The sequence below is a fragment of the Notamacropus eugenii genome, chromosome 4 (assembly GCF_028372415.1).
Source record: "Notamacropus eugenii isolate mMacEug1 chromosome 4, mMacEug1.pri_v2, whole genome shotgun sequence".
Taxonomy (NCBI): domain Eukaryota; kingdom Metazoa; phylum Chordata; class Mammalia; order Diprotodontia; family Macropodidae; genus Notamacropus; species Notamacropus eugenii.
In genome coordinates, this window is record NC_092875.1 from 245,306,349 (window position 1) to 245,333,927 (window position 27,579).

At 34.2% G+C, this 27,579-nt stretch overlaps 1 protein-coding gene across 7 annotated transcripts in view; it reads right to left on the reverse strand.

The window, feature by feature from the left end:
• Positions 1-27,579, reverse strand: part of ESCO1 (establishment of sister chromatid cohesion N-acetyltransferase 1) — a 56,226-nt gene continuing 28,647 nt past the window's right edge. For 6 of the 7 annotated variants that reach the window (XM_072604364.1, XM_072604367.1, XM_072604366.1 and 3 more), the window contains 5 exons: positions 24,876-25,007; positions 13,711-13,800; positions 6,331-6,474; positions 4,227-4,414; positions 1-1,211 (listed from right to left, as the gene is read on the reverse strand). In XM_072604364.1, the coding sequence (XP_072460465.1) occupies positions 1,064-1,211; positions 4,227-4,414; positions 6,331-6,474; positions 13,711-13,800; positions 24,876-25,007 (702 nt within the window). In that variant the 3' untranslated portion in view covers positions 1-1,063. Of the gene's footprint in view, positions 1,212-4,226; positions 4,415-6,330; positions 6,475-13,710; positions 13,801-14,364; positions 14,487-24,875; positions 25,008-27,579 lie in introns of all 7 variants that reach the window. The other variant, XR_011966068.1, reaches the window with a different exon arrangement.

Here is a 27,579-nt window from a genome sequence, read left to right on the forward strand (position 1 = left end):
TAATTTAGAAAAGTCTATCAAGTTATTCTTTTATTCTACATTATATACAGTTCAAGAAAGGCCACAGCAGTTTTTCAACATATAAACCCTTTAAAAGTGGAGGGCATTATACAGACAAGTATAAAAGTGAAGTCCAGTAATAAAGGCATATATCCAGTGCAGTATTTGAGGAAAAATAAAGCAGATACCAGGGCCATTTGATTTAGCTTCAATCTTAATTATTAATAAATTACAAAAAATCTTTTTCAGGAATTTGGTAAACTTGAAATAATCGGGCTTGTCTTCTTGTAGGATATATAGAAATACACAAGTAGGAGCAAGATGTACAATAGTCTGCCCCTACAGTTTGTTTTTTACCATTAAATTCTAGCCATAGGAAACTTTCCAGAGGGAAAAGTCCCACTCTCTTTGGACTAACTCCTACTTCACTCTTCTTGCCTATCAAGGAAAAAAAAAAACCTAGCATCTCACATAACTTCCTACTTCCTCAGTGTATGTGCAAATGAGGGCAAGTACATACAAACATCCTGGAGCTTTTAATTTTGCCACTGTTTTCTAAAAAACATAGTGTTGTTCCTCCTTTAACAACATCCCAGAAGCAATTAAGTTCCATTAAAATACAATCTTTAAACTCTTATGCTTAAAAAGCAAAACTAGGATCAGCAGTTCAGTATAAAAAAAGATACAGTACCAAGCAGCACTGATATATTACCATATTAGGAACTTCAGTATATATACTCATCACTGAGACCATAGTCCTTGCATTAGTTTACAGTCCACTATGAACAATTAATTATCTGCTGCATGTAAACATGACTAAATAACTATAGATAAAATACAATCATAAACTTCTGTAAAAGATAACAAAATATCTTCTTTTAAAAAAAACAAAAAAATTAAGCTATTACTGCATTGTTTCCAATTTTATTAAAATGGAACAACCTTTTGGTTGTTACCAGTCCTGAGTTCATTGTAATAAAAATGGCCCTAGCTCCTGGTTAAAGTCAGCAACCAATCCATAATATTCAGCAGATGTAGTCAGATCAACATAGACAAGATTCTATTAAGAGTTCTTTTGTCCATTAATAAAATTATATACCAGAAACTGGCCAGTGCCACAGTACTGTGTTGCAAAGAGTTTCCCATCAGGAGTAGGATCTGAAAAAGCAATTTCTTCTTTGCTCAAATATGAGCCATATATGAAGTTGCTCCTAATTGAAAAAGAAAGAAAAAAGGGGTGAGGAGACACGGTACAGCATAAAAAGTATCATATTATTAAACCCTCATAAAAACTTTTTTAAAATCACAGGAGATAACTGAACTGGAAGACTCCATGGGTAACAGAATATGATTCCAATTCCAAAATAACTGCTACAAATGTTTATTCATCACACATACTATTCAACTTTTACAGTTACAAGTTTGCCTAAATTTATTACTTTCCAATTAGCAACAATTTCCTGTTGTGTGCCCAGCCCCACAGAACTGTAGGCGTGCGTGTGCTGCTGGAGCACTCAACGATAACACAAGATCTAGCACAAGATGGACAAGGAAGTGGAAAAAGTTTGAGAAGCCCTGGTTTAGCTAAGAAAAGTGACAGTGAGAAGGAGAAGGGAAAAGAGTTTGTTAGCTTGGAACTGTTTGGAGCTCTTCTGGCTATCCCTGCATGGTTTCAATTTTAATAAAATACCACATTGCTTAACTATCTCAGAACAGGCATCATGCCATTCTAATAACCTCATCATGGGACTATAAAAAACTGGAAGGAACTTCAATGGCACCCAAAATTATTTGTGGAAATAAACATCAAGCAGAGCATAAATGAAATTCATATAATAATTCTTGAGAACGGTGGAGAAGGAGTGATCAGATTTGGAGTTAGAGGAGAGCTGGGTTCAAATCCCACTAAAATCACTGCTCCAGGTGTAACCTTGGACAAGTTGCTTTCTCTCTCTAGGCCTGTTGTCTCATCTGTAAAATGAGGGCATTTAGGCCAAGGTTTCCACAATCCCTTCCAACTCTAAGTCTGTGATCATATTAGTTAACAATTTCATCTTCTTAATTCGCTAAAGTTACTAAGAAAGGAAACTTGCCTAGGAATTCTCTCTCCTCTATTACTGCCACCTGCAGAAAGAGATTTTAATGGATAAAGCTCTGCAAGGTGAGTGAGTAGAGCAAGCAGCCAAGATAAATCACCAAGAGATTTGATATGCACAATCTAAGACCAAGTCTGTATTCATTTCCACCAAGTGGATTCATTCTCAAAAGGTAAAAAGTACAAGCGACAATTCTTCTATGACTATCACCACTCTTGCAGTATCTACACATTTACAGGTCTATAATGATCAGGGAGGCAAAGCTTGCATGCAGCTGACTAACTGCCAGCCTCTTCTTCCTCAACTCTTCCTTCTACATCTCACCAATAGAAGAATCAAGCCAACAAGCTGTTGCTCTGTAGCCCATCTTCCTAAGCCTTCTGAATGAGCTGCATCTACAAGTCAGTGGGGGACAGAGCAAAACAAAAAAATTTGGTCATTTCTTGACCAAATCCACTCAATTCCACACCTTTAAATTTACTGACATCTGTGACCAGAAGATCACAGGCTGACTTCCCAAATTTGGAGTTTCTTGAGAAGTATCTGAAGGATTTCACCAGAAGAAATGATAATGGATTTCAGTGAATAAAACTGTTGGACTTTCCAAGTGATTAAACCAGTTGGACCTTCCAAGTGTTAAGACCAAAAAGATAGGGCATCTAAAACCACTTAGTTCAAAATAAAAATTCACTAAATGTCACACAGAAAATATGGATGATTAGAACTCTACCTTGGGAACAAAAGGGTAGATTTCAGTCAATAAAAGGGAAAAGGGTGTGGAACAGTCATTTTTCATTTTGGTTCACTGAATCTCCATGACCATAAAATGACTAGATGGTATAAAGTTTACAAACCAGTCCAGTTTACATGTTTCTATTTATAAAGATACTAAAAAGAACATCATTGAGCTTTCCCTCTTCAATGTATTTCAGAAATAGTAATGTCTATATGATCTAGTTAAGTTTTAAAACACTAAGGTATTACTGTTCTCATAAGAACTCAATTACTTCTTTGGAAATTAAACTGCTGTGTTGTAAACGGCCTGTGCCACAGTAATGGTGGATCGGAACCTTCCCAGGATAATAATAAAAGCTAGTGTTTATGTAGTGCTTCAAAGATGTGTAAAAGCGCTTCACATACATTACTGGCAGGTACTGCTATTACCCCCATGCAGAACGCTACTATCCCCACTTTACAGATGATAAAAGTGACTCGTCCAAGGTCCTACAACTAGGAAGTATCCAAGGATAGATCTGAACTAAGGTTTTACTGACACCAGTTCAGCACCCTCTATCCACTCTGTCACCTAGCTTCCTAGGATTGTTAGGAAAGTGGCTTACATAACTTTAATTGAAATCTAAACATTTTGATTACTTCCCAAGTCAACAAAATTTTAAATTAGCTAGCTTGATTTCCTTAATTCCAAAGTATAACTTCTTAAACAAAGTTGTTTTATTTTTGAACATAATCAAATATCTTACATTCTGAAGATGATCTACTGTAAAGGTTTATTATTTCAAAATATTATTTAAAAAAGAAGCCAAACAAGGTAAATGAAGTATTAGAAACAAAGAACTGCGAGTTTAAAATTATACCTTTTTAAGTTCACAAGACATTTTATAGTATTTTGGTAAATATTTTTTAAAAAAATCTTTGTAAAACAGAATAGCTTTTAAATGAGCCTATTCATTAAATATTATGAACAGAGCCTGGTATGGTGCCTAAAGCTGGAGAGCCAATATGTTATAACTGCCTCAGTGCTGAAACATTTTCAAGAAATACTCACTTTTTTTGGTTCAGATATAGAGTTGCTTAGCTTTGCAGGACTATCTGAGACATGACCCTAATATTCTAACTTACAACAAAAGCAAAGAAAGTCTATTGGTCTTAGAAAAAAATTTAGAAATGTCCTGATAGAAAAAATGTCTCAAGTTCCTGCACATAAGTAAATGGACACTTTTTATGTTCTATTTTGAATGATGTATGCTGTGTGACATTCTTGCATATTGTGTTCTGAATGATTTGATTCATAGTAACTACTTTCATGTTATCAAAATGCACTGCAAACAAACTGTAAATAAGAAATAAAAAAGAAAAAACTTTTAAGATTCCTATTTCTAAATTACTTACCTTAGACATTCAATCATTCGAGAAGCTATTTTTCTACGACGCATCATGCTGAATACCCAAATGCGACTAATCCCACAGACAGCAGGTTCAGGAGAGGTTGAGCAGCACCATGCTTTTTGCCGTTCAAATATAACTTTCTCTTTTTCTGAATTGACATCTGGAACTTTATCTTCTATAACTCTAAAGCCCTATAATTAAATTTAAAATATATTACGACAAAATATTTTAGTCAATACATGTTTCATTTTGACCTAGCTAGGCTTACAAAGTAGTATGTCTGGTATCTACCCACACTGTACTAAATTTAAGAACATATTTTCATCTCTGCAATCTCCAGTTTTCTAGTATAACTGGGCCATTAGATAGAACCACTACATAAATAATTATCATCTCCTCTGTTCTAGAGCTCAATGGAACACTTCCCATCCCATCCCCCAAACTATCTGATGTATTTAGAATAATGGGTACTAAGTTCTCAAGAATCTAGAAATTAATCCTTTTTTATTTTCCTTCACAATCTTCTGAGAGCATATGCCAGCCCAGCTGAGGATGTGGCAACTATAATGATGGGATAAAGCAGAGTTTATAAAAGAGTAACTGAAGTCATAAAATATAGAAAAAAAAATTTTTTTTATTAAACTTTTTTCAAAGTACCAAGAAAACACACATAAACAAATACACACACAGAGATGTATTTTCACAAAAAACAGTGTAAAAGGAAGGAAAAGTAAGGACTGGCCAATGAAATTAAATCATCATAGCTTTTCAAAGAAGAGTGGTCCTCAGAATATTTACACATGCTTCAACTCTTTTTGTGCTATTACTAAGTTAACAGGATCCTAAGCCTCAACAAAGAGAGTAGTATGAATTCTCTTTACAAAGAATCCTCACGGTGCCTGAGCAGGAAAAAAATTGTGTAGACCTGGTCTGTAATCCTGATTTTGCCATTTGACAGTTGAGTCACTTGGATTTTTAAATCATTTAACCTGAGTCTCACCTATATATTCTGTATATATTTTGTATGTACCTAGTTATTTCACATGTCTCTCCCACTAGAATGTAAGCCCCTTAAGAACAGGAGTTTTCACATTTTTTTGTATTCACAGTGCTTAGCAGCGACTGGAACAGAGTAAGGGATTAACTGATACTTGTAAATTGATTATTACTTGAATTATTAATCCCATAGTATTATTATGAGGAATGAGATAATTTAACCACAAAGCACTACATAGAAATTGTGAGTTACTTATTTTAGATCAGCAAACTGAGAGCTAGAGCAATACATTTAACTGATCTGTCTTGAAAAACATTACATAACCTTTTATGTTTGAAGCAGAGGAGACAGAAAATGAACCTGGAAACCAGAAAGACCTGGTTTCAAGTCCTGCCTCTGTCACATAATGACTGTCTTGGTACTTTAAAGGCTTTAAGATGCAGAGAAGGTACATGCACCTGGACTAATGGAAAACAGATCCATTGCCTCTTCCTATGCCTATGCGTATCTTTATGTTCAAGACATAACCTGTGCTCTAGGTTTGCAAAGGAAAGAAAGACTGCCCTCAAGGAGATTCTATTCTACAGGGAACACATTCATAGATGATTAAACACAACGTGATATGAGCAGTGGAGGTGCAGAACTAACACCTGGGAAAGAACAGGCAAGACTTCACAGATGAGGTGGCACCTGAGGTGAAAATGTGATAAACAGTGAGTGCTTAAGAAATGCTTTTTAATTAAAGACAAACATTTTACTCAATATTTAATAAAGCTAATAGTTTAAACAAGTTTTATTATTTAAATACTATCTCGAAAATCTTGGAATTTTAGGTTAAAGTATGAAATATTCTAACATTTATCATAATGAAACCAAAATGGGATTGTTTCCTCATGGAGTAATATTTTACCAGATAAGTAGTTTCACCAGCTTGATGTGACGCATTATTAAAGTACTAAATATTCAATGAAATATCATGTAGGATGGAACCGTTAAAACTAAAATGTTTAAGCGGACACTTTCTTGAAACATAGCAGGTTTATTGAAAATATAATGTTTAAAATAATCTGTTCAATACACTCTATGATCATTTTTTAGCAAATTACTCACCCACTGGATATGTTCTGCAATTAAACAGCCAACAACTTTTTTGTCATTAGAAATAAAGAGAAGAGTCTTAATTCTAGAAGAGCACATGAGTGGAGCTTGTTGGAATCCCAAGTCATTGTCTACCATCTCTCTAATTTCTTCAACCTGCCAAATAGAGAGAAAAAAATTTTTAAATTGAGAAAGTCAGCATGGTGTATGTACTAAAGAGTGCTAGGTATGGAGTCAGATCATCAGAGTTCAAATCTTGGTTCTACCTCTTACTACTTGGGTGACCTTCGTAAATCGCTTAAAGAAGCAGAATTAACATTGTTATGTTGCTGCACCTTAAGGATCACAGAAATTTTCCATCTTACTTATAGCTGATACTTTCCATATGGGTTGTCTCTCCCATTAGAATTCAAGTTCCTTGAAAACTAAACCCATCTTGCTTTTTTCTCTATTTGTATCCTCACTGCTTAGCCCAGTTCTGTGCACATAGTAAGTGCTTAATAAATGCTTTATTCAGCCAGTCACGTTCTAAGCCTAAATCTTCTAATCTACAAAACAAAAGGATTAAACTAGATCAGAGGTGTCAAACTCAAGGCCTCTCCCGTGGGATCATAACCAGACTAAAATGCAATCAGGAAAAGTTTAACAAAACATATAAAAATACCATACAACACAGATAATGCTAATTTGTGATTTCTAAGTCAATATGCATGTGCAGGGATTGATTTCTATTTGAGTTTGACACCAATGGACTAGATGATCTCTAAGTTTCCTTCCAACTCTGTATCAATGAACTTATGAAACTATATGAAGATAATACATTTGTACAAAGGAATACTATATTGAAGTCAGTAAGTCCTGTATGATTGGGATAATTGTGATTTCATTGGTATTGGGGAAGCCACTCTACTAATGTACCTAGGCAGATAAATGCCACAGTGGACTGAATGCCAGGTCTGGGGATAGCAAGTCCTGAGTTCAAATCCAGCTCAGACACTTACTAGCTGTGTGACATTGGGCAAGTCATTCAACCTCTACTTGCCTCATAATATCACCTACAAGGCTACTGTGAGGATCAAATGAGATAATTATTTGTAAAGCACTTAGCACATGGCACACAGTAGGTGCTATGTAAGAGCTATCACTATTATCATTAGCATTATTATTAGTCAGTAACTTCTCTGCAGCTTATAGCCTTAAAGCTGGAGTTCTTGACCTTTTTGTGTCACAATACTGGTAATCTATAGTGAAGCCTATAGACCCCCTTCTCAGAATGTTTTAAAATGAATAAAATAAAATACATAGGAGTAAGAAGGAAACATGTTCAGTTATCAAAATATTTAAAAAGCAAAAACTTCCTGCCCATGAGAATTACCTAGAGCCCTGGAAGTATAACTGATCTGTGCCAGGATCTCTGGGCTATGAACAAATGCAGGCTTTCCATTTCTGTATCATGTATAACATGTACTTTGGTACTTGCTGCTTAATGCAATAGTCATACTTAAAAGGCTTGGCATATAATAAAATCTTTAAAAAGCTCTTTTTCTCTTGAGACAACAAACGCACACACACACACACACACACACGCACACAGAGTTTGAAACATCAAACCCAGGGAACACAGTCTTGAAAGGTACATTGATAGGCAAGGGACAGCTGTGAATTAGTCCAACTATTCTGGAATGCATTTGGAATTATGCTAAAAAAAAAAAAGTAGCTAAAATATTCTTACTTTTAATGTGGAGATCCTATCCAAGTCATATATCCCAAAGGGGTCAAAATATACAAAGGCAGGTTTCATATGAATAATATCCAAAGCAGCTCTTTTAGAGTAGCACAGAACAGAAAAAATACAGGTGCCCATCAAGTAGCAAAATATTGAACAAATGGTGGCAAATTAATGTAACAGAGTATTAATACACAGAAATAATTAATATGAATTCAGAGAACCACAGGAAGACATATGAACTGGTTAAGAGTAAAATAAGCAGAACTGGAAAATAGATAAGGACTACAACAATGTAAAGAGAAAGAAAAAAGAAAACTCAATGTTACATAATTACAATGGCCAAGCCTGGCCCAGGAAAAACGTTGAGAAAATGCATCTCCCTCCTTACAGTGCAAAGGTATGTGGAATACAGCATATGCTTTCAGATAATCATATCTGATCAAATATGTATATGCAAATTAATATATATGAAATTCTACTATGTTGATTGGTTTTAATGAACTTCCTTTTTTCTTTTTCTTCTAAAATTTTTGTTACAAAAGATGGCTCACTGGGTTGAGGGGAGAAGGGGTGCGAGAATTATATTAAGAAAGAAAGGTGAATGCAAGAACAAAAAGCATCAATAAAAAATAAAAATAAGGAGGTTACACTATATAACCTCCAAAGGGCCCTATAATCTTCTAACTGGTCTCCCTGCCTCAAGCCCATCTTTCACTTTGCTCCCAAAGTGATTTTCCTAAAGCACTAGTCTAAACATGTCGAACACCCCTCCCCCACCCGGCCACCCCAATAAACTCCAATGGCTCCTTATTATCTCTATGACCAAAAATCAAATCTTTTGAATGGCATATAAAGCCAAAAGTCCCATATGAACAACCAGAACTCTTTACTTGCCAATTTTCTTACACTGAACTCTTTTCTAAAGACTCTAGAATACAGCTGTACTGCCCTCCTTACATAGGATAAGCTATCTCCCAATCCTCCACTTTTCACAGGCTGTGTCCCATGGATGGAATGCTCTCCCTCTTCACCCCCTGTCTCTCAACTTCTCTGGCCCCCTTCATGATTTACCTTAAATTCCACCTTCTTCAAAAGGACCTCCTTGGTCCCCATAGCTGCTAGTGCCTTTCCTCTAAGATTATCTTCCATCTATTCTGTTTATAGCTTGGATGTGCAGTTACTTATATGTTGTCTCCCTCTTTAGAGTGTGAGCTCCTTTAGGGTCAGGACAATGTTTCCACTTTTTTTTGCTTTTTTTTTTGGTATCCTCAGAACTTCACATGGCACTTGACGCATTAGTAAGTGCTTTATAAATTCCTGTTGACTATTACAAATCATCTGTGTACTCCCAGAATCTTGCACATAGTGGGCAATGAATCTGTGAGAGGTGGCAGTAAAGTGTGATATTCATGAAACCACAGAAAGATGTATTCAGAAATGAGAAAGTAATCAGGAACTAATGAAAAGAAATGCTAGGGAAGGTAGCGTAGCTCTACCAGATCTCAAATTGTATTATAAAGCAGCAACTATCAAAACCACTTGGTACTGGATAAGAAACTGAAGGGTAGACCAGTGGAATAGGTTAGGTACTCAAGACACAGTAGTCAACGAATATAGCAATCTACTGTTTGATAAACCCAAGGACCCCAGCTTCTGGGATAAGAACTCACTGTTTGACAAAAATTGCTGGGAAAACTGGGTAACAGTGTGGCAGAAACTAGGCACAGACTGACACCGTACACAAGAATAAAGTCTAAATGGGTACATGATCTAGGTATAAAGACTGATATTATAAACAAATTAGTGGAGCAAGGAATAGTGTATTTATCAGATTTATGGAGAAAGGAAGAATTTTTGACTAAATATGAGGTAGAAAGCATTATGAAGTACAAAATGGATAATTCTGATTACATTAAACTGAAAAGTTTTTGCACAAGCAAACCCAATGCAACCAAGATTAGGAGGGAAGCAGAAAACTGGGAAAGAATTTTTGCAACTAGTGTCTGTGATAAAGGCCTCATTTATAAAACATATAGACAACCGAGTCAAATGTACAAGAATACAAATCATTCCCCAATTGATAAATGGTCAAAGGACATGAACAGGTAGTTTTCAGAGAAAGAAATTAAAGCTATCTGTAGTCATATGAAAAAATGCTCTAAATCACTATTATTAGAGAGATGCAAATCAAAACAACTCTGAGGTATCACATCACACTGGTTAGACTGGCTAACATGACAAAACAGGAAGATGATAAATGTTGGAGAAGATGTGGGAGAGCTGGAACACTAATTCATTGTTGGTGGAGCTGTGAGCTGATCTAATCATTCTGGAGAGAAATTTGGAACTATGCGCAAAGAGCTACAAAAATGTGCATACCCTTTGACCCAGTAATACCACTTCTAGGACAGTATCTCCAAGAGATCATAAAAATGGGAAAGGGTCCCACATGTACAAAAATATTTACAGCAGCTCTTTTTGTGGTGGCCCAGAACTAGAAATCAAGGGGATGCCCATCAGTTGGGGAATGGCTGAATAAACTGTGGTATATGAATATAATGGAATACTATTGTGCTATAAGAAATGATGAACATGAAGACTTCAGAGAGGCCTGGAAAGACTTATATGAACTAATGCTGACTGAAAGGAGCAGAACCAGGAGAACTTTGTGCACAGCAACAACCACAGTGTGCGGGGAATTTTTCTAGTAGACTTAGTACTTCACTGCAAAGCAAGGACTTAAATAATTCCCAACGGTCTCTTAAGGCAAAATGCCTTTCACATCCAGAGAAAGAACTATGGAATTAGTCCTTTCACAGAATGGAGCAGATCATTTTCTTTTGTATTATGTTTTGGTTTGTTATATGATTTCTCCTATTCATTTTAATTCTTCTGTGCAACATGACTAAGGAGAAAATATATTTAATAGGAATATATGTGTAGAACCTAGATAAAACTGTATGCCATCTCAGGGAGGAAGTGGGGAGGTAGCAGGGAAAGTGGGAGGAAAAATCTAAGATATATGGAAGTGATTGTAGAAAACTGAAAACAAATAAAATAATGAAAAAAAAAAGGAATCAGCATCGCCACTATCATTTGATATTGTTCTGAAAATGCTAGCAAAAGGAATAAGATGAGAAAGAAATTAAAGAAAGACATGCAAAGAAGAGATTTCAGAACTATCCCTATCTGTTGATACAATGGTACATTCAGAAATCAAGGAATCAGCAAAGTTACTGATAGAGATAATTAACAGCTTCAGCAAAGTTGTAGATTACAAAATAAACCTTAAAAAATCAATTGCATATGTATATAATAGGAAAGTCCAACAGGCAATAATAGAAATGGAAATTTCATTCTAAATAACCATAAAATGAATAAAGCACCTTGAAATCAATCTATAAAAGCATGCAAAAAAATTTGTTCAAATTCAATTACAAAGTATTCCTTATAAACATAAAGAACAACTTAAACAGCACAAGAAATATTCAGTGCTTGTGTCTAGCCTGTGCCAATATAATAAAAATGACAATAGTATCAAAATTAATTTACATTTTTAATCCTACACGAATCAAATTATCAAACAAATGCTTTATAGAACTTGATAAAATAACAAAATTCATTTGGAAAAGCAAAAGATCGAGAATATCAAGGAAAATGATGATCAAAGGAAAAGAGATAGGGATAAATGGCGAAAGCACTTCAAGAGCTCAAAATGTATCATGAAGCATCTGTCAACAAAACCATCTGGCACTGATTAAAAAAGAAAGGCAAGTCAATGGACTAGACTACATATGGGAGAATTAGGAACAATGGAACTCAACTGAGTGTTTGGTAAATTGGAAAACATAAAGACTATTTAGGAAAGAACTCCTTGGTTAATAAAAACTACTGAGAAAACAGAAAAACATTCTGGCAGAAAGTAGGCTTCACCCCATATTCGACAATATATTCTAAATGGATACATGACCTTAATTTTAAAGATCACACTATAGAAAAATTACAAGAGAAGTGCTCATGTCCCTCTCAGAGCTAAGGAAAGGAGATGCATTCTTAACCAATAGAGGCAATTGCAAAAGAAAAAATAGATAACTGTTTACATAAACCCAAAAAGCTTCTGCTTAGACAAAATTAACACATCTAAAATAAAAAGGGAAATTATCGATAAATTTCTCTAATTGAGGTTTGGTATGCAATATACAAACAATTAACAGATACACATAAAAGAACAATAGTCATTCCCAAAAGAGTTATGGTCAAAGGGGATAAACATATAGTTGTCAAAAGAAGAAATGCAAAGTATTTACAACCATATGAAAGAATGCTTCCATTAGTAATAAAAGAAATTCAAATTAAAACAATCCTGTGGTTTCAACTCATACCCTGAAAATTAGGAAAAAAGTGACCAAAAAAAAAGCAATAGTCAATGCTAGAAGGACTGTGGAAAAACAGGCACATGAAAACATTGTTGGTTGAGCACACAATGAGTCCTTTAGTAAGAAGAGTCTCCACATCAAAAATTTGTAGTAGGACTTTTTGTGACAGCAAAGAATTGGAAACAGACATCCACTGACTGGGGACTAGCTAAAAAAAAAATGTGATATATAAATGCAAAGGAATATTGCTATGCTGTAAGAAATGAAGAATGTGTTGAAAGCAAAGAATCATGGAAAGATTTACATAAACTAATGCAGAGTGAAGTAAGCAGGGCCAAGAAAACAACATATACAATCATTACAATAATGTAAATGGAAAGAAACATACACGCATACACATAAATCAAAAGTGTTACAAAACTCTAAAGAATAAATATGGTTTAAAAAGAGGCGAAGAGTATGGACAGTACATTTTTTTACTTTTGACAATGTAAAAACCAAAAGACATCAATAAAAATTTTTTTCCTAAGATAGCCAACAGTGTCTAAAGCGGCAGATGTGAAAGAAAATGAGAATTGGGCAAAAAGGTCACTGGATTTGGCTACCAGGAGAGGTAACTGGTGAAATTTGAGAGAACATTTTCAATAGAAGGTTAAGGATCAGAAACCACACTGTAGGGATAGGGGAGGAGAGAGACAGCATTGGCTAATATGAATAGAAGCAATTGTTGCATTCAAGAAAAGGATGACTGCTAGAACAAGGTCCAAGAAAAGACAGGAAGAAATGGGATCAAGGATGCAGACAGAGGGTTTAGCCTTAGAGAGGATAAAGGGTACCAGGATACTTATCATCTAAGACCAGAAAAGAGGGTAAAATATATAACGATCCTGAGAAGTTCTGAAGAAAAGAGGGGAGGAACTAAAGAAGCTCATGTCAGACAGCTTCTATCTTCTACATGAGGAAGTGGGGTAAAAAGCACATGGCTAGGACTAGAGGAAGAGCTGCTAGGGGCAATGAAATAAAGAACTGACAGAGACAAAGTAATTTGCACATCAACAACCAGTAAACACAATCAGTGATCTCTGCAAAAAGAGAGGCAGAGGAAGAACAGAGTCACAGCAAGTTCACAGCTCTTTTGCTTTTGATACATCATTTAGCTGCTTGAAGAAATTGGAGACCAAGAGGAAAAAAAGTCAGTAAGCAGATACATATACACCTAGCTGCTATTATAAAGCCACAAAGGAAAATATATTGCCTATTCAACATTAAATTATAATGAAAATTTACCTTTCTAAGTGCATACTTTGGGTCTTCAGGAAGAACCATTATTATCTTTCCATCAGGATATTCAGCTAAAATTCTTTCCTTTTTCCACCCCTAAACAAAATGAATACATTTACATACTTTATTCCACACAGTCATTTAGAAGGAAAAAAGCAGCATTAATTTATCTGAAAATTTTCACCAATATCAATTATCTTATACATTAGCATTTGGCTGCGAGGGCATGGCATAATTAGTCAGCCCATTTAAACACAGAGTTAAGCACAGTGCAAGTTCAAGTTAAGCTCTACTTATACAAACATACCCTCCCACTTCCTGATATGGCTAAAATATCAATATATCAATTCCCACTTCAAAATAATTCTGAAAGATCTTAACTCAAACTACATGAAGCCCCTTAAGAGTTACTGGTCCCCCAATGTAAGTTACCCTTCCCCAGATTCTTGTGAAAAGAACTTAACTCTTAAATTTATTTTGAACATGGTTACCTCCACAAACACACACTCATGGTTTTATGTCTGGCATGCGAAAGACCTCCAGGAGGTTTTAAATGAACTGATTTGCATGCAGTAGCCCAGTATGTAAGGTATAATTTTTATTCTTATTGATCACAACTATTAAGAGTCACAAGAAGGAGACTGTAAAAAATATAACTACCTTCTAAGAATCTAATGGGGAAGGAGGCTACGTTGTGTGTATCTGAAGTTAAACATACTCAAAAAAATAGAGGTAATTAATTCTTCTTCAGATCCACACTCGTGGTGATTAATGAGCAGAACCTGCATGAAAAAAAAAAACAACAAAAAGCCGCTTAAATCTAGTAAGATGGGACTGAACCAGAGGTTAAAACTAGGAGCTTTGAAGTTCAAAATAAATACAGAAGGAATGAGCTGAATGGGTTGTTCCATGTGTCTTACCCAAGCAAAAAGGCCTTTGGAGAAGCAATATTAGTACTTCCTATTAGAATAAACCATCATCTTCTTTCTGAGACCTGTGCTTTCTAAAAATGTTAAAAGCTGAATGAAACCAAGATAAAGGCAAATGGACTTACTCAATTTCATTTAATGCTGTTGACAAAGCTCAAAGTAGTTTTGTTATTTAATGAATTGGGATGTTATTTTTGTTACGTTGGTTAGAAAGATTTTGTTAACAAGACTCGATGACATGACCATTTGATCATACATGAAATTTCTGGGTAAACCCTAAGATTTCTTTGCCAACTCTATAGCATCTGTAAGGGCTATACAAGATAAGATCCTGTAACCCTGCCTGGTAAGCTATCCTCAATTTAAGGAAAGAAAAAAAAGCAGAAACAGTCTTAAAAGACTTTTTTAAAGAGGAAACTAAAAATAGTTACATCACCATTATACGTCTTTCTGTCTCTCTCTCTATATATATATCCCAAAACAAGTAACAAAATATCAGCAAATCAAAGGCATACAGACATCACTCTTTATAAACACAACATTTTCACAAATAGCTTGACAAGTTTTATGAATTTTGAAAATAAAGCTCATTACCATCAAATAAAAGCTAGAGGTTTTTCACTTGATTAAACTATAAATTATTTATTTACTAAAGACCAATAATTTAAATAATTTTTTTTAAATGCCACACTTTCTAAACTATTTGAAAACAATCTAAATTGTTTTCATTTGGTTCAACTGTTACCTCAATGTCACTCAACTGCTATTCTATTATGTGATATGTACTTTTAAAAAATAACATAAAAAAATTAACAAAAGTCCACATTTATTGAGAGCTTCTTAAAACAATTCCACAGTTAAAATGCAGACCAAGATTAATGTAAAGATGAAAAGAATCAGAGTTGGAGTAGACCTTTGAGATCATTTAGATCAAGCTGCTTCTTTTATAACATATGTGGAAAAATTAGGTCCAGTTCCTTCACAATGAATTTGAAGAGGCTATCCAAATTATTCTCTCATTAGAATCTTATACAGATTTACTGAAATGAGTAGACAGAAATTTTATCATATTGAGGTAAGACTTGTACTTATCTACATTTAAAATACTTAAAGTATAATTTTTCCCTTTCTAGGGATCTGACAAAAAAGCCTTTCACAAATGAAAAAAAAAAGCAACAGAAAACAATAAATATACAGTACCACCTATACGACCAATGGTTTTATTAGGGTTAAAGAATATTACATTATTAGTATTACTAATTAAGATTCTGAAACTAGAAAAAATAGAACATTGTCAAATAGATCAAAAAATTACAAGAACTGAAACTGCCTGCCTCTGCACTCTAAGATCATCCTCTATTTGCTTTCTTTTCAACTGATTAGTCATACATACACACATACATAAACATAACTACATATGAAGTACTGAAGACTGAAAACTACTAATGATCTCTTGAAATAGAAGAGTGAGTTGAATTCTGCTGTCCAAGATTATCTGGGGTCAGTAAAGAATGTTAAGAAAGGATAGCTTTGAAGGAGAAACATGGAGACACAGAGACAGGCAGACAGACAGGCACACACCACATACACACACACACACACATATACACACATACCCCTTTAAAAGGATATTTACAAGGACTGTGACAGTTAATCTGAAACCAATTTATTGAGGGATTTTCAAATCACTGCCTCTGCTAAGGGAAAGGAGTGATAAATGATGTCAAATGAAGAGAGAACTCATGTTAAATAGTGTGAATATGAACAATATATACAATGGCAACAATGCAAAAATAACGTTGAAAGATTCTAGAACTCTAATCAATGCAATGATAAGCCACAAGTCCACAGAACTAAAGAGTAAACATGTTACACACCTTCCCACCAGAAAGGTGATAAACTTAAAATGCAGAATGAGACTTACATTTTTGGATATGACCAACACAGAAATTTGTTTTGATAGATATAAATGCTTGTTTTGTGGGTTTTCTTTTACTTTTTATTGTTTGATGAGGGAAGGTGTCCGTGAAAGGGAAAAATAACAAATGCTAATAAAAATAAATTTAAAAATAAAATCAATGTAGCTAATAATTAGCATATTCTAGGTCAAAACTGATGTTTATACTCACAGTTTAGAAAAAATGTATTACCATCTCTCCTTACAATATTTAGCGCTTCAGAAGTCAGATGCTTTAAGCATTACAACATCTTAAATTTCATCATGTCTTATTTGCCAGCAGCATGTCAACTCACTGGTCATATTTATAGTCTAAAAATATGCAAGCCTTAACCTTCTGAGCACCCTTTTGAATTACCTCTCCATAATCACTACAAAAGCACAAAGGGGCCACCTAGGACTGATGGCAATATTTAATTTTTTGTTGCAGAGCACTGAACCAGAAGTAGCACTATCAATATTATTAAAGAGTCAAATGATCAGAAAAGGAGGTGGGCTAGACATATAAAAAGAGGAAAACTAATTAATAAGACTGTCTGCATCTTTGCTTAGGAAGCCACATAAAGTCAGAAAAATCTAACCAAAAGGCCTCCACACAAAAGCAAAGAGAACAAAGACCTAAATTTGAATCTCAGCTCTTCAAGTTTCTACTTCTGTTGATTTGGGTAACTACATCATCCACTCTCCTAGGGTCTCAATTTCCTTATTATATTAGGGAGCTGGACTAAATGGACTCTAAATTCTTCAATCTCTAGTCTACCAAACAATCAACAAACATTTATTAAGTGATTACTATGTGTCAAGCCCTGGGGGAGGACAAAGATAAAGAATGAAACAATCTATAATCTCAAAAAACCTTCATACGATGTGATCCCTATGGAACATTTATAGGACATAAACATGCACCTCACAAAAAGTTAAGGCATGGATAGACTGAGAGCTACATAGTTGCAATAAAAACATGCATCCAACTATCCGTTCTGAAGAAAAGGCAGAAGCTAATATATGAAAGAATACACTAAAACTACCTGTTAAAATGTCAATTGTAGCACTTCTTAAATGTGTGTTATATGTATATATTTGGGTCAAACTAACTTTTAAACAATGTAAATACTTAAATATCTCAAGCAATTTTAAAAAGGGCTGTGCTAGATACTTCTTCGGAGCAACTGTCTTAGAAAGCAGCTTATGTATAATTTATCATAACTTTTATTTTACATTTCAATACAGTGTGTGACAGCAACCCAACCAGACTACTTTAAACTGTAAACTAAACCACCCAAACACTAGTTAATATTCCAATTAAAATCTGTAAGTACAACTACTAGGAAAAACTGATGAAATAAAATGGATCTTAACTTCTAATCTATATTTCAAGTCTAGCATAAGTTTAAAAATTATCTTTCAGTTTTTACGTTGCTTTGATACTTATCCACTGTAGTATTAGAAAAATATAAGAGAGCTTCAGGTCTTAATTTACCAGTCTTGTTCCATGAGGTATTTGACTTGTATATCTAAGTTTTTCCTCTAAGAGAAGAAATACAATCAAAGCTGGAGTGGATCTTAAATTATCATCTAGCAGGTAGCCCAAATTTCATGGAAAGTGATGTTTAAAATAACTTAGTGTTCCCTTTGGCTAATACAATAGCTAAGATTAGGTAGAGCTCCTGACTACAGAACCAGATCACAGTCTTTCTCTCCTTCTACCAAGGAAACATCAAGAGAATCTATCTTATGCTTCAGAAAGTAAATATTCTGACATTTTACTCTTAAAAAAAATAATTAAGACATAATACAAATTCCTCAGAAAATACATGACACAATACTCCCCTTCGTAAGACATGGTTCTTCTCACTGAAAAAATAAATTATTTTAGACTCATGTAATGTTAAAAGATGGAGATAATCTAAGAAGAAACTAAGCACACTAAACATCCTGCTCAACAGCATATAGTTGGTTAAATGACAGGGTCAGAACTCAACTTAGAAACCAAGTGTTCCTTCAACTATCCCATGTTTCTTTCTCTGAATAAACAAACCAGAATGTCATATTAGTTAACTTAATCATCCAAATATGAGTACCTATATTTTATGGCACTGGTATCTTTATATTTTAAGCAACTCTGATTCTTTTGATATTGAAGATATTCAGCAATCCTGAATGATACTGAAGAAACACCTCTCTATGGCACTGACCTTCTGTGTCTCTGATCACAAGTGATCAGACTTCAAATGACCAGAATTTAAGAAATGACATGTTAGATCAAATCAATGATCCATCAAGTTCATTTTCTATCTGAAATAATATTAAAACATCTACAGGGAAAGAAAATAATAATAGGATATTTGCAAAGTCATAATGAAAGGTAAGGAAACAATAATAAAAAGAACTCACATTTCTATAGTACTATAAAGTTCATAAAGCGCTTAGCTTACGATTCCTTCATGGCTCTATGATCCACAATTAATTACTATTTGTATGCTCTAAACACTTTAAAGCGTTTAGTAACAGTATCCAAGTTAAAAAAATGGGCTGAATATAATAAAACACAACCCAATAGGATAAATTTGAAATCTTATACTTGGGGTTCCAAAAAACACAGCTTCACAAGTATGAGAAGGGGGAGGCATAGTCTCATAAGTTTGACTGATAAAAAACCTAAAGGTTTAAGTGGGCTCAATACAGAGTTAGTCATGTAATACAGTAGTCAAAAAAGGTTACTGCATCTGAGACTACACTAAGAAAAGTACAGTTTCAAGAAATATGGAGGTATCAGCTCAGGGTACCAGAGTTTAAGATGGATATTCATAAATCAATCAATCAATAAGGACTATATTAAGCATGTACTACTACATGGCAGACACTGCACTGTTGCAGGTGTTGGGGACATAAGTAAGTACAAAAGATGAAAAAATCCTTACAAGGAGTTTATATTCTAATGAAGGAGATACACAAGTACATATGCAGCATAAATATAAAGTTAATTAAGTACAAAGTAGTTAAATACAAGATAGTTTGGTAAAAAAGGCTCTACCAACTGAGGGGTGCAGGAAAAGCTTCACACATAAGATGGTACCTGACTTGCAGGTTAAGAGAGAAATACTCAGAAAAGAAGAAAAGGAACTAGAGTCTGGGGGACAACTAGTACAAATCTAGACAGAAAAGCGAGAGTATGTGAAGTAAGGAACAATGACCACAGAGGGCATAAGGGAGAGTAATGTTCAACGAGACTAGAAAGATAGATTATAGGCCACAGTGGGTCAAAGTGGGTGATACCTCCCCTTGAGGGGTGCTAGAATGATGAGGGGGAGGGATAAGTAGCATCTGTTGCAATTGGGGGCACTAAATAAAAATAAGGGGGCAGTGGAAGTATAAAGAAGAGAATTTTGGAAACCATTTGCATGTTTCAATATCAATGTTACAATAAATCACTAAATTTAAGATGTCTTTTTTAAAAGAAGTATTTTTTTAAATGGCACAGATTTTAAAAAAGTTAAAGGGTTAAAGAAAGTAGATTTCCAAGAGGGAACTAATTTTTTTTTTAAAGGGGGAGGTAAGCCAAATAAGTTTGGAAACCTCTGGTATAGAAGGGCATTAAAAGGAAAAGTTTAAATTTTATCGTAGAAGCTACTGAAGTTGATTAAGAAACTCACACGGTCAGATCTGTGTTTAAAGAAAATTACTTTGGCAGCAATGTGTAGGGTAGACTTAAGTAGAAAAGACGGTTGAGGCAGGGAGACCAATTAAGAGACAGATGAAATAATCTAGTCAAGGAATGATGACAGTCTAAACTAAGGTATGAGTGAAGAAAAGGGATGAAGACAGAAATGGCAAGATTGGGCAACTAAATGGATACACAGGGCAAGTAAAGGAAAGAATCAAGGATGATGCGAAGATTATGAACCTGAGGCATTGAAAGGTTGGTGGTATCTTCAAGTAAAGTAGGGATGTTTGGAAGAATGTAAGATTTAGAGATAAAGATAACGAGTTCCCTTTCAGACATAAGTTTAAGATATCTCTGAGACACCCAGTCTGAAATGTCAAAAAGACAAATGGTAATGTAAGACTGAAGCTAGTGGGAGAAACTGGAACTGGATACAGAAATATAGGAGTGATTGGTATAAAGATGATGCCAAACTCATGGAAGCTAAGAAAGTTACCATGAGAGGGGGAAAAGAGCCTAGGACAGGATCACCCATCAAGTGATACGATGTAGATGATGAGTCAGCAAAGGAAACTGAAGAGTTAATCAGACAAGTAGGAGGTGAACCAAAATAGACTAGTATCATAAAAACCTAGAGAGAAGAGACCATTCAAGAGGAGAAGGTGGTTAATTTGTCAAATAATGTATAGAGAGAAGGGTTAGGATGGAGAAAAGACCATCGGATTTGGCAATTTAGAGATCACTAGTAACTTTGCAAAGATCATGCTGTTTCAAATGAGTGGTGAAGTTATAAACTAGATTGCAAAGGGTCGAAAGGACTGAAAGGTGTGAACCTAGAGGCAACAGATGTAGCCAACTTTTTAAGGGAATCTGGCTGAGAAAAGGAGAGATAAGTGATGATAGGCTTAGTGGGTACTTTAAGGACGACTTAAATGTATAGGCAGTAGGGAAAGAACCAACTGACAAGAGAGGTTGAAGATTCAAGGAGGGGATGAATAAGGATTCAATCTGCTGGACAAGAAAGGGTGTAAAAGAGTGCAGCAAAGATGGTGAAAACAGTCTTGACAGATATGAGGAACTGGAAAAGACTAACTGAAGGAATTGGGAATAATTAACCTGGAAAAGACTGGCTGGAGGATGGTGTGAACAAGGTGTACCTTTGAGGGTCTTAGTTTATTGTAAACAGACACTAGGTTGTTTCTTTGCATCCTCCACGGTACCTAGCACAGTACTGTGCACACAATTGTTAATATTAACAATTGTTAACAATTTAAGGGAGAAAAAAGTTTAAACCAGGAGCTTCATAATGAATCCAAATGCTATTCTGATTAGTCACTAGAAAAACTAAAGGTGATTCTAGACACCTAGAGGGAGTCTGAAGTTACACCTGGGACTGGGGATCAGGGACAAATATCTGACTTGGCCATTTGGTATAAAGCTATACCTGCTTGCAAGTCACCCTGAGCTCTTTTTCCTACAGGAACCAACATCTCCATACACTAAGGAGTTAAAGAAGTTACTCAAAACAGTATCAAAAATCAAGAAGAGAGAATAAAGAAATGAAGAAAGGAACAATGAGAAGACTGCAATAGAATGATTTCCAAAGAACCTTTCCAGCTCTAAAGTTGTATGATCTATGAAGTCGCTTTCACAGAAAAGGATAAGAAAGGAAGAGATCAGAAGCTTAATGTTTCAGTAGGCTAAAAATTATCAGAAAAACTAAGAATGTTTACAGGTCTTTATTATATGCACATGATTTAAATATTATTGATCTCACAGAGGAAAAAAAGCCTATTTTAAGAGTTTTAATTCAGTTCCTAAAGGAAATTCTTTTATATTTCAACAATTTATGATTCCACCAATGAAGAACACAGCCACCTTCACACTTAAACAACAAGTTATTCTGAATTGACCTGCGTTGGTCCTCGGACCACAAACACAATCTGTTGACAGGGACATGCATGAAAGTCTTTCTATTCATTTTGGTTACTATGAACAACTCACATTTATATAAGAAGCTTTAGGCTTTGCCAAGGATCTAGAAAAGGTATTTCACTATGCTAAAATAACCCTCAAAAACCCAAGGCCACCTAGTATAACACTGTAAGATACAACATAAGTTTAGGGGGAGAAATTTTTATCATAAAAATATTGAACTTCATTCCTTTTTGAAGACTGTTTTATTACTGTACTTTCATCCAGTATAATATCCATAATCATTATTCTGGAGGACTGATGGGAAAGACTGTTCCTCACATCTCAGCAGACAGACAACAGGTGGAAAAGTAGGCTTAAATTAGCAGACATGGCCAATGTGTTAATTTGGCTTATTTTACCTGTTACGTATAAGGGCATGTTCTATGGGATAAGGAAGGAGAAGAGTCAGTGGAAAGTGACAATTATAGAAAAACAAAGCCATCAAAATTTTTTTAAGGACTGCTAATTAAAAAATAATTGAATTATCTTTTATTTTGTATTTTAGTAAGTGTAACAAAAATCCTGAATAGTTTTTGAAAAGTATGCTACTTTAAACATGACTAATAAGGGCAGAGCACTAAACTCCTTTTTTAGCATACTCCACCCTTGAAGAAACACACCAAAAAGGCAACACAGAAGATAAAATAAGGACAAAATTATCCAAACTCACTTTGGTGTTATAATTAAGAAATCAAAACTGTGTGCTCTCTTTGGTACATTTTGGGCATCAATATTTTCACCTTCTTCCAAAAACTAAAAAATCAATTATTAGATTTTTATCTGTCAATCTACACATATATATGAAATGGAAAACATACTTATAACATAAAAAGTTAAGAATTTGGACCTCAATGCAAAGTAAGACCATCTGCTTAACTCAATTCCTTCTCTTAAGGTTTCAAAACAAAATCAAACAAAAAATTCTACTAAAAAAACAACAAAAACCAACAACCCTTAGCTCTGTCCCATCAATTAAAAAAAAAAGAAAAGAAAAAATATCCTTGGATTCTTTTTGGAGTCTCACCCTCGCAAAAAATCCTAACTTATTAAAAAGGTTGATTTCATTCCTTTTTACATAAGATAATCAACTTAGTTATTAATAAATTATAGGAAACATGAAATAATTATTACTACACTCCAATTTTTGCTCAGCTCAGCAAAATGTTTTAAAGCAAAATCTTCAATTCTGTGCTCAGAAATGTACTCTTAGTTTTTTTTACCTCAATGAGAATTTGACACATTACATTAGCACTTGCATTTGATCATAATGGCTTCAGTAGCAATTTAAATTAAGTTGTTAAATCCAAATTTTAAACTACTTTTCAAAGTAAAATCAAGTGAAATATTTTCCCTGAAAGCTATTATTAACATTGCACATGTGTGTATATACACGCATATATGCACATACATGTATGTATATATTTTTTTGCTTCCTTAGAAGGTTACAAAAGGATTCAACACCTGAGAAGTCCCATTCTAAAACATCACCTTGTTGAAGCATACTGATATAAACAAATTGGAAAAACGCAGGTTTCAAGAATCTGTATCTTTCAACAGATTTTCTGCATGTATGAATCTTAAAATGTGCTAAGCATATTTGAGGAACATTAGAAGCAGAGACAATATTAAGTAACTTCAGTATCTTAGATAAAGGTGAAAATTTTATCCAAGGGAGAAAACTGGTTAACTGAAATAATGATAACAGGTCTTTTTAACTTAAGGCAAAATGACTCTAACTTGGGCCAGAGTAAGAACATTTGAATAATTATCTAGTGCTAATCTGAATGCCTATATGAAATGAGTTGGTGATTTCAGTTCAGATATCCTGGAGGTCTTGTCTACGTGAGTGTACAGTACTGAAGGTAACATGTATGTAAATATGGATTCCAGTTTGTATTTCAGAACATGTGGGAACAGCTTTGGTATAAAATCGCTATTTTCACAAGATATCTAAAATAGTTCAAAATTACTTAAAATTTTACAACATTAAACTCAAATGTTAAAAATTACCCAATAGACCTAACATGCACATAAATAAAGAAAAAAATATACAATTCCCTTATCCTTATACTACTAAACAGGAAAAAAATAGGAACTTAAAACATAATTTCTTTCTAAAGAAGGCTTCAGAGATTTAAACTACTAGGAAAACCTCTATTTTTCTAAAGAGTAGTCTCTTATAAAGGCCAAAGGGAAATAAAAATTTGAAAACCATCTAGATGTCATTTTTCAGAATACTATCATATAATTATAAGACACAAAGTTGTTCCAAGCCATTGGACTATTAAGTAACTCTGAATTTTGATATCTTCCTAAGCTCATATAATAAGCAAGAACTGCCCAGGTGGAACAACATTATTTCTTAGTAGAAGCCCAGAACAAAGGCAATAAAAATGTTTATTTAAAACAAAAACTAACTGATACTAACCAATCAATACTAACTGATCAACATTAAGTAGTTAAATTCTTAAAAAAAAAAAAAAGCCAGTTAATTCCAGAAATGTTATGTTTTATTTTATAAAACTACAACTGGAAAATATGTAAAGTATTATTTTAAAAACCATTCCAGAATTAATCTTTTTGAGAACTCATCTCACTAAAAAATCTGGCCCTTTACCCTTAATGAACCGTGAAATTCTCTTACCACATATTTTACAGCACTAATAAACTGGTTGTGGAATAGCAAATGTTGCGTCTCATCTTCCGGATTTGAAGCAGTGTAAAGCATTCCACAAATATTACAGGAAACTGCTCCAAACCTTTTTTGTCCAGCATCCTAAGAAAAACACAATATATTACTCAAACTGAATGTAATTCATAAATCTGAATATAAACTACATATAAGATTAAAAGTGGAGAGAAAAACCTGTAAAGTCAAAACTGGACTCTAAAATTAAAGAGTAATTTGAAAACTATCTAATAAATGAACTAGCAATTGTTATATTTAATGTGTGAAATTTTGTACACAAAGAAAACCAGTTTTAAAGATATGATATATCTCTCATTACACAGAATCCTCTACAGTTTAAATGAAGAAATACACATAAAAAATTTAGGGTTTCATCATCATTAAGTTTTGTTTTGTTTAAAGAAAATAGTTTGCTTCATTCTGCATTCTGACTCCACAGCTCTTTCTCTGGATGTGAATGGCATTTGGCATCATGAGTCCTTTGGAAATGTTTTAGGTCCTTGCATTACTGAGAAGGGTTAGTCTATCAATATCAGTCCTTGCACACTGTGGCTGTTACTGTGTATTATTCTTCTGATTCTGCTCACATCATCTTATAGCACAATAGCATTCCATTATATTCACATACCACAATTAGTTCAGCCATTCCCCAGTTGATGGGCATCCCCTCAATTTCCACTTCTTGGTCACCACAAAAAGAGTTGCTATAAATATTTTTGTACATGTGGATCCTTATCCCATCTTTATGATCTCTTTTTGATACAGCCCTAGAACGATATTGCTGGGTCAAAAGGTATGTACATTCAGACTGCTCTCCAGAATGGTTGGATCAGCTCACAGCTCCACCTACAATGAATTAGTGTTCCAACTTTCCCACATCTTCTCTATCTTCTTTTGTCCTGTTTTGCCATGTTAGCCAATCTGACAGTTGTGATGTGGTACCTCAGAGTTGTTTTGATTTGCATCTCTCTAATCAATAGTGATTGAGCATTTTTTCATAAGACTATATATATATAAGACTATAGATGTTTTAATTTCTTCCTCTGAAAACTTCCTGTTCATATCCTTTGACCATTTATCAACTGGGAAGTGACTTGTATTCTTGCAAATTTTACTCAGTTCTATATATTTAGAAATGAGAACTGTGTCAAAGATACTAACTATAAAAATTCTTTCCCAGTTTTCTGCTTCTCTCATAATTTTGGTTGCACTGAGTTTGTTTGTGCAAAAACTTTTCAAATTTATCCATTTTGCATTTCATGTTTCCTATCTCTTGTTGGGTCACAAATTCCTCCATTCTCCATAAATCTGACAGAAAAACTATTCCTTGCTCCCTTAATTTATTTATAGCATCAGTCTTTATACCTAGGTCATGTATTCATTTGGACTTTATTCTGGTATACGGTGTCAGATGTTGGTCTATGCCTGATTTCTGCCACTCAAACAGAGAGTTCTTATCCCAGAAGCTGGGGTCCTTGGGTTTATCAAACAGTATAGATTACTATAATCTTTCACTACTGGCCCAGTGAAAGATTATAGTAATCTATACTGATCTACTCCTCTATTTCTCAGTCAGTACCAAGTGGTTTTGATAATAGCTGCTTTATAACACAATTTAAGATCTGATATGTCTAGACCACCTTCCCGAGCATTTCTTTTCATTAATTCCCTTGATATTCTGGACCTTTTATTCTTCCAGGTGAATTTTGATATTATTTTTTCTAGCTCCATCCTTAAGTCTGCCCAAATATTTTGTAATGATGAGAATTAATGTTTACTGAACGAAAGTTTTATACATATCTACAGTGCAAAAAATTACAATCAGAAGAATAATTTTACTAGCACATTATGGATTTTTCCATACAAAATATTTAAAACTTACTCCCTCCTTTTTAATATTTTTTATTTAAAGGTACATATATATGAAACAGAAAATGATAAATGCTGGAGGGGATGTGGTAGAGGTGTGAACTGGTGCAACCATTCTGGAGATCAATATGGAACTATGCCCAAAGGGCTATAAAACTGTACATATCCTTTGACCCAGAAGTACCACTACTAGGTCTGTATCCCAAAGACACTGAAGAAAAAGGAAAAGGCCCACATGTACAAAACTATTGATAGCAGCTCTTTTGTGCTGGCAAAGAATCGGAAACTGAGGGCATGCCCATCAACTGAAGAATGGTTGAGCAAGTTATGGTGTATGATTGTGATGGAATACTATTTATTGTGTTTGCTATAAGAAATGATGAGCAGTATTGTTTGAGAAAAATCTGGCAGACCTATATGAAATGATGCAGAGTAAAGTGAGAAGAATCAGGAGATCAAAGTATACTACAACTGTAATGATTAACTATGAAAAGTTTAGCTACTCTGATCATTACAATGATCCAATATATTTCCAAAGGATTCATTATGAAAAATGTTATCCACCTCCAAAGAGAGATTTGATGAACTCTGAGTGCAAAATGAAGTATAATTTTCTCATCTTATTTTTCTGGCCTTTTTTCCCCCAACATAGCTAATATGGAAATATGTTTTGGATGATTTCACATACATAACTGATATACTGCTTGCCTTCTCAATGAGTGGGAGAAGGACAGGGGAGAGAAAATGTGGAACTCAAATATTTTTTAAAAGAAAACTAAAAATAAATAAT